The sequence below is a fragment of the Centropristis striata genome, chromosome 8, assembly GCF_030273125.1.
Source record: "Centropristis striata isolate RG_2023a ecotype Rhode Island chromosome 8, C.striata_1.0, whole genome shotgun sequence".
In the NCBI taxonomy this organism is placed as follows: domain Eukaryota; kingdom Metazoa; phylum Chordata; class Actinopteri; order Perciformes; family Serranidae; genus Centropristis; species Centropristis striata.
Window position 1 is genome coordinate 26,242,398 of NC_081524.1, and position 13,966 is coordinate 26,256,363.

The 13,966-nt window shown below is 41.3% G+C and overlaps 1 protein-coding gene across 1 annotated transcript in view; it reads right to left on the minus strand.

Moving 5' to 3' along the window:
• snrka (SNF related kinase a) overlaps positions 1-13,966 on the minus strand; it is a 45,860-nt gene that overhangs the window by 13,354 nt on the left and 18,540 nt on the right. Inside the window, exon 3 of the mRNA XM_059339363.1 lies at positions 10,953-11,094. Within this exon, the coding sequence (XP_059195346.1) occupies positions 10,953-11,094 (142 nt within the window). The remainder of the gene's footprint in view (positions 1-10,952; positions 11,095-13,966) is intronic.

Consider the following 13,966-nt stretch of genomic DNA (forward strand, 5'->3'; position numbering starts at 1 on the left):
TTGCCATATTTCTAACCCTAACTTTAAATTCCTTTGGCTGTAGAATGCAACATTTATACAATATGATCATGGTTATAATTGCAACAACATTTGTCTTTTTAACTGGTGAAAGTGTTGACTAAAAGTGAGAAGCTGCCCGGCTCACGTACAGGAGAGCAGCATGCTGCAACACGAGCAGGCTGAAGCAAGGATCAGATCTTCAGCTCCATTTGAACTGATACTGATCCATGAAAAGTATGCACGACTTGGCACTAGTACTGCTTCTTAGGAACGGGACAAGACATCTGTACTAAAAAAAAAACTGAGGAAAAGTTAGTAAATGTGCCTCTGGTCTCCCTGGGTGTAAACTTTGTTTTGAGTGAAGCCAATGTTTCAACTGCTGAACCAGGACTTGTTGTTCAGATACAATCTAACCTGTTTAGTTGGTTCGACACGCTGTAGGTCGAGTAAGAACAGATGGCGGTAGTGAATATGGTGTGTAGTACGGTGTATGATGTAGAGCTGAGCACTTGAAACTACAGCTGGTCTGTTGGGAGCTTAAATTCAACACACATGATACTGTTGAAAGATGAGATGAACATTAATAGGATTAGATGTGACATGGACTCTAGTGGCAAGACTAAAGTTATTACAGAGGAAAAAGCATCATGCATCTAGATTTAAGCCATCCTATAAGCCATCCTCATCCTCAAGTGGACAAACAAACATTGCATAAAAGAAAACAGCGCAGGTAACTTACTTAAACATCATCTGGGAGGAGACTAAAATCTCTACATGTTTTATGACTGTCAGGCCTGACAGTGGGTGGCCGTCTTCATTGAACAACAGCAGCCAACATACTGTATTATGACCACATATACAACCACAAAGCTTTTTGGAATGCGATGTTTGTGACATGGTACATTTTAGTGACAGGCGTTTGGAAGGAACCTGCCAAATTGATTAATTGCTATGTTTTTATACATAGTCCATTCGTTCATTCATTCATAATCCTTAACCGATTATCCGCATTCGGGTCGCGGGGGGCTGGAGCCGATCCCAGCTGTCATTGGGCGAGAGGTGGGTACACCCTGGACAGGTCGCCAGACTATCACAGGGCTGGCACATAGAGACGGACAATCACTCTCTCATTCACTCCTATGGGCAATTTTGAGTTGCCAATTAAACATAAGCTGTATGTTTTTGGACTGTTGGAGGAAGCCGGAGGACCTGGTGAGAACCCACGCTGAAACATGCAAACTCCACACAGAAGAGCTGCAGGCCAGAGTGGAACCTGCGGCCCTCTTGCTGTGAGTTTTTACACATACTCCAGTATGTGTAAAAACATGCTTACATGGGCAAAATAAAAGATACAGTACTATGCAAAAACCTGTTTTGATAACAGACGCTTTTATTTTGAAAGAACGAAAAGAGACTTCTTGTCGAAAGTAATACTATATCAAGTGAGATTATACTGTAAAGATAATGCCAAGGAGTTCAATGTTTTAGCACCTGAAGAGGCATGAGGTTAGTTTTCACATTAATCTCCATATTTAAATGTATTTTGTGTTTTAAAAAAAGTTTTTGATCAAATTAAACCTAGTAGTATTTCTGTGTGTTTTATAAATGCTACTTTAACTTTCAGTTTGCAATCTGTAGCTTTATCCACCTTAATTCTCAGCTTACTGGCTTATTGACGTACGGGCACAGAACTGGCATGTTTCAGTTCAATGAGTACCGATATGCCGTCATAGAAGAAAATTAAAAAATACACAGATCGGTTTAAAATTCCACGTAACACCAAATTCTTAACGACCATTAATCAATCTTCGATTAATTATTCCCTTCCCTACCACCTACATATTGACACAGACTAGAGTTGATCGTTCCAGCTCATTATGGCTTCACTTTTTCCATCTCTATCCACTCCCCAAGTAGACTGGTGCTAAAGTGAGCAGACCATGAGAGAGCAGTGCCCTGCTGCCTGTCAGTCATGCTGAAGATTAGTCAGAGCAAGCTGGGCTCCCTGAGGACTGCAGGCAGCAGGGCAGGACATACTATCAGCACACTGAAGGAAAACCCTGTCATCACATGTCAAATTAAACTGGATGTGGACACACACACAACTGTATGGACACACACTGACATAAATTCATGATTATTCATTGTAAATGATAGCCTGTTTTAGATAGTACAGCTGATGGTAGACAGGAAAGGGGGGAAGTCAGAGTGATGCTGGTAAGCCTGAGTTCGACTACAAAGCTCACTGTCAGCAGTTGTCCCTGGCTAGATGTTAAAAAGGACTTATACTAAATATATACAGACAATCTGTACATCATATTTCAACTGCAGCACCAACTCCACACTTCAGCAGCCACAGTTTTAGTCCTAGGAGGCTGAAACTTGGCTTGAGGTTGAGTGTTAGCGAGGCTGTAAACTGTAATGTAGACCAGCCCTTTAGGTTCTGATGGAGTGAGATAAACTGAATATCAGAACTTGTTACTTCAAACCTTGTGAACATGTGTCACACTATTGCTTTCCTACAAATTGCTGTCTTGTCCATCATTGTCAAGAAGTGTATAGAAGCAAGTGCACAGTCTCAGAGGAAGTGCTAGTGTGTGAAAAGGACAGCGAGAGTAAAATTTGCATCACATTAGGCATCACTATGTTCTATTGTAAACCTCTCTATGTCAAGGATGTGTGTGGGGCAAATACAGAGGAGGAGGTTGAGTGTGTGTGTGTGTGTCTGTGTGTGTCTGTGTGTGTCTGTGTCTGTGTGTACTCTATATGTTTGAACAGAAATGACAGGAAATTGAGGAGCATGTTGTCCTGTTTGGTTGTGATTGGCTCAAAAACAGTCCACACCATCACCATGACCACACGGCTGTGACAAAGTGTTTCTCTGCGCTGATGGGGGGTGGTGGGTGTTCTACAAACATTTATTTGAATCCCTGGAGATAAAAATCTAATGGAAAATGGGCCTGCACTTATACACTGCTCAAAAAAAATAAAGGGAACACTTAAACACAATGTAACTCCAAGTCAATCACACTTCTGTGAAATCAAACTGTCCACGTAAGAAGCAACAGTGATTGACAATCAATTTCACATGCTGTTGTGCAAATGGAATAGACAACAGGTGGAAATTATAGGCAATAAGCAAGAGACCCCCAATAAAGGAGTGGTTCTGCAGGTGGTGACCACAGACCACTTCTCAGTTCCTATGCTTTCTGGCTGATTTTTTGGTCACTTTTGAATGCTGGCGGTGCAGTTTGGCAGTGGGTCAGCAATGGTGAGGGGTGGCATTTCTTTGGGGGGCTGCACAGCCAGACCTCGCCAGAGGTAGCCTGACTGCCATTAGGTACCGAGATGAGATCCTCAGACCCATTGTGAGACCAGATGCTGGTGCGGTTGGCCCTGGGTTCCTCCCAATGCAAGACAATGCTAGACCTCGTGTGGCTGGAGTGTGTCAGCAGTTCCTGCAAGACGAAGGCATTGATGCTATGGACTGGTCCGCCTGTTCCCCAGACCTGAATCAAATTGAGCACATTTGGGACATCATGTCTCGCTCCATCCACCAATGCCACGTTGCACCACAGACTGTCCAGGAGTTGGCAGATGCTTTAGTCCAGGTCTGGGAGGAGATCCCTCAGGAGACCATCCGCCACCTCATCAGGAGCATTCCCAGGCGTTGTAGGGAGGTCACACAGGCATGTGGAGGCCACACACACAACTGAGCCTCATTTTGACTTGTTTTAAGGACATTACATCAAAGTTGGATCAGCCTGTAGTGTGTTTTTCCACTTTAATTTTGAGTGTGACTCCGCTCAGCACATTCAACTATGTAAAGAACAAAGTATTTAATATGAATATTTAATTCGTTCAGATCTAGGATGTGTTATTTTTAGTGTTTCCTTTATTTTTTTGAGCAGTGTATTATACTACAGACTGACTCACATTCATACTGGTGGTAGAGGCTACCGTAAACAGTGCCACCAGCCATTTTCATTCACACACCGATGAATGCAGCATCGTAAGCCATGGTCAGGGATCGAACCACCGATCTTCCGATCAGTGAGTGGCCGCTCTATCAACCAAACCACAGCCGCCCCAAGGAGGACAAAAGCAAATAAAGCTCTGAAGGAGGAGGGTGTGGTATTGCAAAAGTGAGTGAATTTGATTAATTAATTGAAGTGTGTAAATGTATTTTGTTGAGTGAAGAGGAAATAGAGACATCCACTCACATGCAGAAAGAAACAAATGGAGAGAAAATTCCATTGACTTGGAACTTGACCTTTATTACTGTAAAACTGAGCCAAACATACATTCATAATTACTGGCAGATGGTCAAAGGCTAACCTGTCCCTCTTACCTCATCGCTTACAGGCCTCTGACTCTTTGGCAAAGGTCAAATACAAGACACTTAGCCATTTAACTGAGTAGCTCACCTCGTCTGCAGCTCCCTGCCTATCAAACAGCACTCTGCACTGCCAGCTCCTCCTGCTATCATTCCAACACTGGGAGCAGAAACTGAACAAACACCCTTTTTTCATTAAATGTTAACATTTATTTTCAGCTGTGTCAGCAGTTCTACATATACTGCAAGTACACCTCCTGGTCAACACATTGTATCTTCACACCGACTGCATGTCAGCTACCATTCTGTGATTCTACCCCTTTGTACTAAACCAAAGGAAGCACTGAGAAGTCCTTTGATAGGTGTAGTATGCCATTTCCTCTTCTCCAGATAGATTCTGGGCTAACAGTGGTGCAGCATGTTTTTCAGTAGGGCCGAACAATGAAACCTTAAAAGAAACCAGTGTCCAGTGTACCATTGTATTATTTGGTATTACTTAACGGTCCCATAAAGTCCATGAATTTTAATAATATAACGGAACTATTTGGGATGTCACAAGATGAAAATGAAAAGGTACCATGCACATATTATCGTTATTCTAGATCGGCCAGTAAATAAATAAACCTGATATAGCTTGCAGTATAGAAAAAACATTTGTTGCCATTTCAAAATATCTAAGAGATCCTTATCAAAATATGTTTAAATAGCTTGAGCCCAGATTTTGGTTTTGAGTTTCAGCTTGAAATCGGTTAGAAAGCCTCCAACTCCTTTAGAAACAGCGTTTCACACTAGTCAAGAGTAAATCTGTGGGGCGGCTGTGGCTCAGTTGGTAGATTGGTCGCTCACTGAACGGATGGCTGGTGGTTTGATCTCTGACCATGGCAGCCTTCATGTCAAAGTATCCTTGGGCAAGATTCTGAACCCCAAATGACTCCTGATGCTGCGTTCATCAGTGTGTGAATGAATTCCCAATGGTGGCAGGTGGCACCAGTGTGCCCTGGTAGCCTCTGCCACCAGTATGAATGTGTGTGTGAATGAGCCCAGTCTGCAGTGTAAAGCACTTTGGATAAATGCGCTACAAGTGCAGTCCATTTACCATTTACCATACAAATTCTCAGCTGAAAGAAGGAGATATTTATGTAAATATGCTGAGTCATAACATTAGTCTTGCAGTGACAGCAGGGTTACTATATGTATTGCATTACCCGACGTTGTAGCATGCACAACGTCACGTGATGTGTGAAGTTGTTTACCCCCAGAATCTCTAAAATGACTCTTGTAAAAAAAAAAATAAGGTAGCATACCGGTACGTCAATACTTACGATATTATTATATTATTATCATATGATGTCCGTTTTATATTATTATTATTATTATTATTATTATTATTATTATATGATGTCCATTTTAAAGTGTCAGTAGTACAGCCCAGTACTACTGATTGAAAATGTCCATTGTTAGCCTGTTAATCTAAGATAATAGGTCTCAAAATAATTTATTTTTGAAGTGGGCAAAAAAGCTTCATTATGGGACAGTTTCAGATATAAATCCAGTTCATAAATGTAATGTTCAAATGTGCTGTGTCAGATTGTAACTGTAGGTGTGCTGTGGTGTGCATCATTCAGGTTAGAAATGAATGGTACCCACTGAGAGCACATGGAGTGTTTAAATAATATATTTACTCATGAATTCACACTTGTAATTTTCTGCCAGACTTTGTTGCATATCTTATTTTCAGCAACAGTATTGATTTTAGCTGTAATATCTATTCATATTTTTAATAGAAGTGGGTGGAACAAGATCAGTCTTTCCGGTAGTTGAGTCAAATGGCAATTCCATGAGCACACAGAGCCTGAAGAGGAAAGCCTGGGTTAACTAAGAAAGTTGATAGCCACCTGCGTGATACCACTTATCTTGTTAGGCTTAACAAGTTGTTAGATAACAAAAAGATATCCTGGGTATGTTAAACTGGCTTCATAGTACAGGGCTCAGGACTATCAAATATAGATATTTAACATCCAGTCCTGGTTGTGCTGTTACGTAAAGTCTGTGTAGTTTGTTTACCAGAAACCTTCACAGGGACCCTTTAATGGACAAAACTGTACCAGTCACACAAATGCTCCAGCTATTTCACTATATAGTTGAATGATTATGAGGGATGTTTTATTAAAGTCTGCCTTATTTGTTTCTGCATCCGATAACTTTCTTATGTAGAGAAAAAGTTCCACATGCAAGAATATTAAAATATGGAATGGGCATAGTGGCTATAGAAAACCAGATCAAAATTCAAATCAAATCAAAATTACTTCATTTATGCCCGAGGGGAAATCCAGTAGATCTTCAGATCTTCTGCCTGCAATGTTATCAGGAGGAAGCACTGATACCAGAGGTTTCCTGCTCGTAAAATCATGGCTTGGACAACTTTTTTCTGTGATAAATTGTATTAATTTGTCATTGAAGGGACTAGTGACATTCTGAGCCTAGGCACTTAAACCACTGGTTGTGGTGCATCACAACCTAAAAGGGCGACATCTTGGTTTGTATTTGCCTCTTTTCTGCGGCACCAGCATCCCACCTCCTTTGTCATTTATGACCAAATCCACACCTAGCATCTGGAAATGGTTGATTATGTCTCTCCTCTGCTCTGACGTAAAGCCCATCAGACTGCTCACAGCTGCTTCAGCTTAGCACTTCAATCTAGTCAGATCTCTGTTGGACTCAGAGGAGATCAGCGTTTATTTCCTGTGTCTAAAAATACTCTGGTGTGCAGCGAGTGTGGAAATAAAGAATTGGCCTTCACAACATGGTGAATGCAGGGGCTCTGATGCCATTGCTCATGCCTATGAAATCCACTCTTTACCCATTGCATCAATTCAAAAGCACATGAGTGCTGAACTTAAATAACAGTGGCTTCGTATCTGACAGTTTGTCTAATGTTAATATCCAGGATATGTGTGACTTTACAAACAGTTCTGCAGCAGCTCTTCTGAGCCAGCAATTTAAATGTTGTGATATTCAGGATTAATGTAGACAATGAGGTGAATGATGGACACTAAAGTCTGTGGTCTGGTGTGGCTATAATGAATATTTTCTTGATTAAACCTGGCAACAGTTGTTGGAAAAGCTGTTCATTTATACTGCTTATAAAATGACCCCAGTGTATCTTGAGAGAATTAATTAGTACAAAATTAAGAGCATGATTTACTAACACACATGGTTAATTATGCAGCTGCTAATTTATTTGCCAAACTGCTTCACTTGTGTTGAGTGTGGAGCATGTGTTTCTGTGTGTAGTTGGGCCGTGCTGTTCTGCAGCTGGGCTGCTCAAACTGCTTGAAGGGTTTAAGTCTGTGCCAGCTACTGGATCTGATTGGTCTGCAGGGCCTGGACCAAATGAGATCTCTGCTGCCGTGTTTCTGTGCCTGGGTTGAGCTTCAGAGTAGGGCATATCTTTTCATGCTGTCCTGACAGTCAGGGGAGTAATGCCAGAAAAAGTCTAAGGGTCTGTTTTCATTAGGGCTGTCAAATGATTTAAACAATTAATTGCATGACTGTCCAAAGTTAAATCGCAATTGTCAATCTTACACTCTGCTCTACATTTAAGCCTAAACTTGTTTGGCTGAAGCACTCCCAGCTATTTTCTTTAGGTGACCTTGCTAAATTGTTTTCCTTCTATTCAGTTGTGTTAGCAGCTTTAGCATAACAGTTAGCAATGGCTTGTCAGTCTCCTGCCTGGGTGTCAAATGTTAAGCCACCATCATAATATTGATGTAGAGAAAAAATTAATCATTCAATTGCTGATATAAAATATGGTCGCCATTCGGCATAATGTCTGTTTCTCAGTATTGGTCAAAATAAAATAAAAATGCACTGTCACCCAAAGGCAACTGTGAATGAAGTCCTACAGTCTCCAGTGAACAGTCATACACCGCCCCAGCTCCCGCACTCTTCAAGTTGTGTATCTTCCAAATGTAGCTTACGAATGGTATTTAAGATTAGATAAAGTCTGGTGGTAGCTCGGTTCACATCGACAGTAACTTTAAATGCAGGATTTGTTGCTCAACTTTTCATTCTAAAACACATTCTTCTTTATCCACTGCGGCGAGTTGCCGTCCCAACTTTGGGCAAAGGTTTATCATAACACAAGCTGCGTTAATGAATCAAAATTAATTTAAAAATTAGTGGCATTTAAACAAATTTGCATAAACACCTAACAGGTTAACAGATTAAGACATCGATCAAAAATAAATGATAAAAAAACAACCCAATATTTTCTGTAACTAAATATATAGTAATGAGCATTATTACCTGTGCAGTACAAAAACATGTTCCAATGTGTTGGGACATACTGCATTGTTACGGACTGCTTAATAATCTATTATTTAGTGTGAACTGATTCAGTAATTAATTAAACAATGGCTAAGAGGGGGTTGCTAATGGAAACATAATTACTACGCAGTGCTATTATTAGATATTTCTCATGATGTGTGCAGGCAGGTCTCAAACACTGAATGTTGACTGAAACATGATGAGTCATGATTTCCATCCAAACAAAGAGCCGAGAAGATTGGTCGAGGAATGACTGATTGTGTTTGAATATAAAATGAATAAAAACCGCCATAGCACAATGTGTCCCAACCATAGCGCGCTGGACGTCATGTGACTCATTTCTAGCCATCAGAGTCCACTGCACACTTTGAGTCAAAGGACATTGAATGCAACATTGCAAAACCTGTTGCATATTACCATTACCGATCCTTATAATGCCCCAGGAAAGTTTTTAAACAGCTTGAACAGACGACCTTGCAGATCAGCAGTATCCAGACCTGGAAAATTACCTGATCAACTCTTGACCACGTCTTTGAAAGCCTAAAAAAACTGGAGGGGTATAAACGGACAAAATCTGGATTTGTGAATAGTATTCAGTTTTGGAGTGTCCCGGCTAAATCCACAACTGCATCTCCCTCCTGGCCTCCTCAATGCACTTCCAACCCTCTGCAGAGAATTTAAAATGCGCTGGCGCGTCTGGTCTCCAGCTAGCCCAAAAGAGCACGTCAGCCCGCTGTGCATATCCCTCCACTGGCTCCCAGTTGCTGCCTGCAACCAATTCAAAACAGCAAGTAATACACCACGTGCCTACCTAAACTCACACACCCTCCCGCTCACTACGATGTTCCAATGAAAGGTCTGGCTCTTCAGCCACTACAGGGCCCAATGTCACCAGCTAGACTCTCCTCCTCTGTAGTTCCCTGGTGGAGGAACGATTTACCAAACTCCATCTGACCATTTACATCTGAGAAGAGACTAAAGACTTTACTGAACACATTCAAACATAATGGAAAAAAATGATTCTATGCACGCTTATCTCTGTACATTGGCTGAGAGCACCCAAGTCATATTGGATTCAAACTTAACCCCATGGCACAGACTGACTTGTGTCTTCTGGTTAGATCTTTGCTCATGTTGCATGAGCTCTCAGATGTACATAACTTTGGATAAAAAATTGTCACTGGAAGGGTAAATTCCACTGACTGATGGGATTGTGTTACAACGAGACTGCTGAATATGGCACTAAAGTTAGTAAGCGTTGTATTCTGGACACGATATGAAGTGGTTTTTACACAATCATTATCAGATGCTTGTGAGGTCCGATCACTCAGTTTTATTGTTTATTTCAAATTCACTTTATTATCAACTGTGTGACATCAACAACCAGAGCTCCACACTGATCAGGCTACAGTAACTGCAGTATGGTTACAGGCTCTAGACAAGAGGCCATGTCTGTGTCATGTAATGTGCTGTTCTCCAAACTGCAATTACAGAAGCCCCACACACAGAGAGAAGAACATAAACACACTGGGACATGGCAGCCAACACCAGCAACAAACCACCACTTCCATATTGTTCTATGTCTATTTCCAGAGTAGGGCCATATGATTGAATGAATGAAAAAACAATGCCGTTATGCTAAACCATTTACGGGCACACTGCTTCTGTCCCGTGCTCTGTGTGTTTCACCAAGGGTGATGTTCAGCTCCTCCACATGCAGGGGCCATTAGCAAGTAAATTCAATCAGACAGTGTAAGAAAAGGTAAAAAATAAATTCAGATGAGAAATTCAGATAAGCGTTACTACATCTGCTCTTCTCATCGAGACTTCAATCTGCTCCGTTTTTAACTAGAGGAAACAACTGATGTTTCTGAATCAAACCAGCCACCACCCCCCTGTTTCTGACCTTTAAATTCTCTAAACATGCCCAGGACAAACATACGACTATATGTGCTTTTCAAAATAAGGTGTTGACAGAGTATGCACAAAATACATAATCGAAGACTAGATTTATTGGATCGTATTCACAGGATGTACAAAACACATAGCCTGTGTCCCTTATTAACAAAGAAATCAAAATAAATTGTGAGGAGACCACTTTATTCTCCGATCTCGGAATGCTGGAAAAAGTGAAGATCACTGTTGGAGCCTGTTGTCACGGTAAGCAGGCCCTCTGAGATAACGAAGTCATCCAACAAACTGAGCAATCGGAACATAGACATCATAAGGCCCTAGGAGTAGACCGGGCAGGTCAGTGGTCCTGTCGTGTTGTGTATGTGTCACTCACTCTTTGCAGGCGCCAGAGACGTGGGCTGGTACAGTGTATTTACAGTCCATGATCATGGTGAGAGTCTCACTGTCGTTAGCTTCTTGGAAAGGGGGCTGGCCACATACCAACATGAACAGGATCACGCCGAGACTCCAGATATCTAAGACAGAGAGACGATATGCACATATATTACAAACACATTCAATCAGAATGAAGACACACACTGTGCGGGCTGCAATCACTAGTTGTGATGTGGGCTAGAAGTTCTTTCAAGACAATATGAAACATTGGCATCATAATATGGATTATAACTTCATAAATGTACATGATGAACAATGAGAACTTCCGTATTTTTGCTTAAATGATTAACGTCGTTTAACTGATAATCGATTAATCACTGACATCCCTGGTTTCTTTTTTAATTTTATTGAACAGACAGCAGTGCATGTGTTAGAGACAGACACAATGCTCCTGCTGCGGACCGAGGGAACATTTTGCCCACCCAAAAATTTTCAAATACTTTTGTATTACACTTTACAATACTCAATAAACACTTTTCCAAACACTAACAGCTCACAACAAGCAATGGAATAAAAAATACACAACTTGTGTTTCAGTTAGTTCCACCTTGGTTTTATTGAAACAAGCAAAGCATTTATCAACCAGGGGAACAGAACGTCTGCGGGATACTGCTTAATGTGTTTACGATCATGTCCTACAACAGTGCTGCAGCAACGGCACACTCCTCGTCTTATACACAGTTCTCTCTGTTGCTGTTGTAGCTGACTGCAATCCTGTAGGCCACTCTTTCAGCTTCACCATTATATTTGTACTTACTGACAGTCAGTCAGCTGGTTGTGCTAATCTCAAGAGTCAGCACATGTTGCTAGCAATTTAGTCATCTGGGAGGTTATACTGTACGCGCTGTAGATTATATTATCTTTACAAATATAAACTTTAATGTGGAGGGATAGAGGGATGTGTGAGAGTCCTGTAATAAATGTAACTTTTTTGGTCCCATGGCATCTGAACCAATCCTGTGCTCGCACAGCTGTCTCTTCATAAGTAGAACTGGCTAAATGAAAGAATAATGTCTATTTCATTCAAACACAACAAGCTTGCATGCACGATGCAATTATGCAAAAATGTGCGCATGCACACACCTTGCTGGGGCAGTATGAACCTAGCTAACATCACTAACAGCAGGATGGTGAGAAACAGCCTCATGCATGGAGACAGCAAACACCTTTCGGTCGTGTCCTCAACTTTCTCTTACACATACCTGGGTAGATCGTTGAGCAAGTTCATTAAACATATATTCAAGTAGTACTTTTACTCTAAAAGCATACATCCTCACATATCCATATCGTCACATACTGATATTTGTGATTCTGCTGTTTAGCAGCAGAACCAAGTCATCTCACTCAAGCTGGGAAAAGAAAAGACATCCCAGCAGCTCCACTCAAATATTGGCATCTCTGAAGTCATTACCATGATGAGGATTTTTAAGTAACTTTCTAATTAAGCTCAAATGCTCAAATGCACTCAACACTCATTGGGTTGGCAGAGAGGAGCCCTGATGATGCACAAAAAAAAATGCCAGATACTAAAAAATCCAACTCTTAAAGATTCTTTTTGTGACTAAAAAAAAGCATGATAAAGACTTTTCACACAGACTACGAAATTATTTTAGCCACAGGCTTAGCCATGAGTTAGCAGTCTAAATTGGGGTAGCCCTATCTTTGGACCCGTCTTTGCTGGCTTAGTATTAGTATTAGTATTGCAGGCCTAGTATCAGTATTGCAGGCCTTAGCCTGAAGCCAAGCACTGCTTAGTCGAATTAAACTGAGTGAGCAATCATTCACAGAGCATGACTTGTACGCAGTACTTTTAAAAGTGACAGTTCACCTCAAAACCCAACGACCTCTCTTCCCAGAAATCATAATCGGTTACTTCAAATAATCCACAAAGCTTGTTGTGAGCAGTTTCATGAGGAAATATAATATAAACAGTTCCTCACCAAGAGCACGGATATGAGGCTTACTTGCTTGACATAAATGTTATTTGGTTACTTCGGATTTTAATACAGTCAGACACATCCATGTTCCACCAACACGGCTAAGTGACATCACCGCTCTGGCAGCTCCAGCTTCTCTTAACCACGGTCTAGGTTTCTGCCACATCAAGCACGGCACAGTATAGGAGCAGAGTGTCCCTGAGTCAGGTCCATACCTTGCCATTCACTCATGTCTACTCAGCAACAGTATGAGAAATACTGGACAAGGTATATAAAAGGCATATAAAAGCAGCTGTGGAAGACAGTGGTCCACAGGATTGTTTGTTTTGTGAGAGAAAACACAGGCTATGTAGCAGTTTAGTGCAGTTATGACCTGTGGGCAAAATCTGGCTCTCGGGTTATGGCTAGGAAGGATCAGTCTTGGGTAAAACTGGTGCAACTATGTATTTATATTCAGCAGGGAGCCTTGCAGTGGTAGGTTCTATGGTTACTTAAACATCATTCATTCATTCATTCATTCATTATCCTTAACCACTTATCTGAAGTGGGGTCACAGGGGGCTGGAGCTGATCTCAGCTGACATTGGGTGAGAGGCGGGGTACACCCTGGACAGGTCTCCAGACTATTACAGGGCTGACACATAGACCCTGTTTCCATTTATCAGTAACATGTGGTCTGAGTGATCCAAATACAAGTGGACAGCTCTCAGTCTGTGTGTTCTCCCCCGGCAGTAGCATGCGTCTCCACATGCATTTTCAGTAACCACTTGTGATCCAATTTCACTTCCCTGCTCTGTATGTAAATTAACACGTACATCATTTCCATTTGCGAAACACCAAATGCGTTGCAGTTTTCAACCGTTTCAACCATGCAAACTCCACACAGAACAGTACACTTTCCAAAGCTTCCTCCACAGCTTTCCCAAGCTTTGACAAGAATATGTGGATGAACCATTAAGTTGTTAAATGTTAAGCTGCTTGCTCTTTAGCTAGTTAGCTAGCTAGTAGTAATGCTA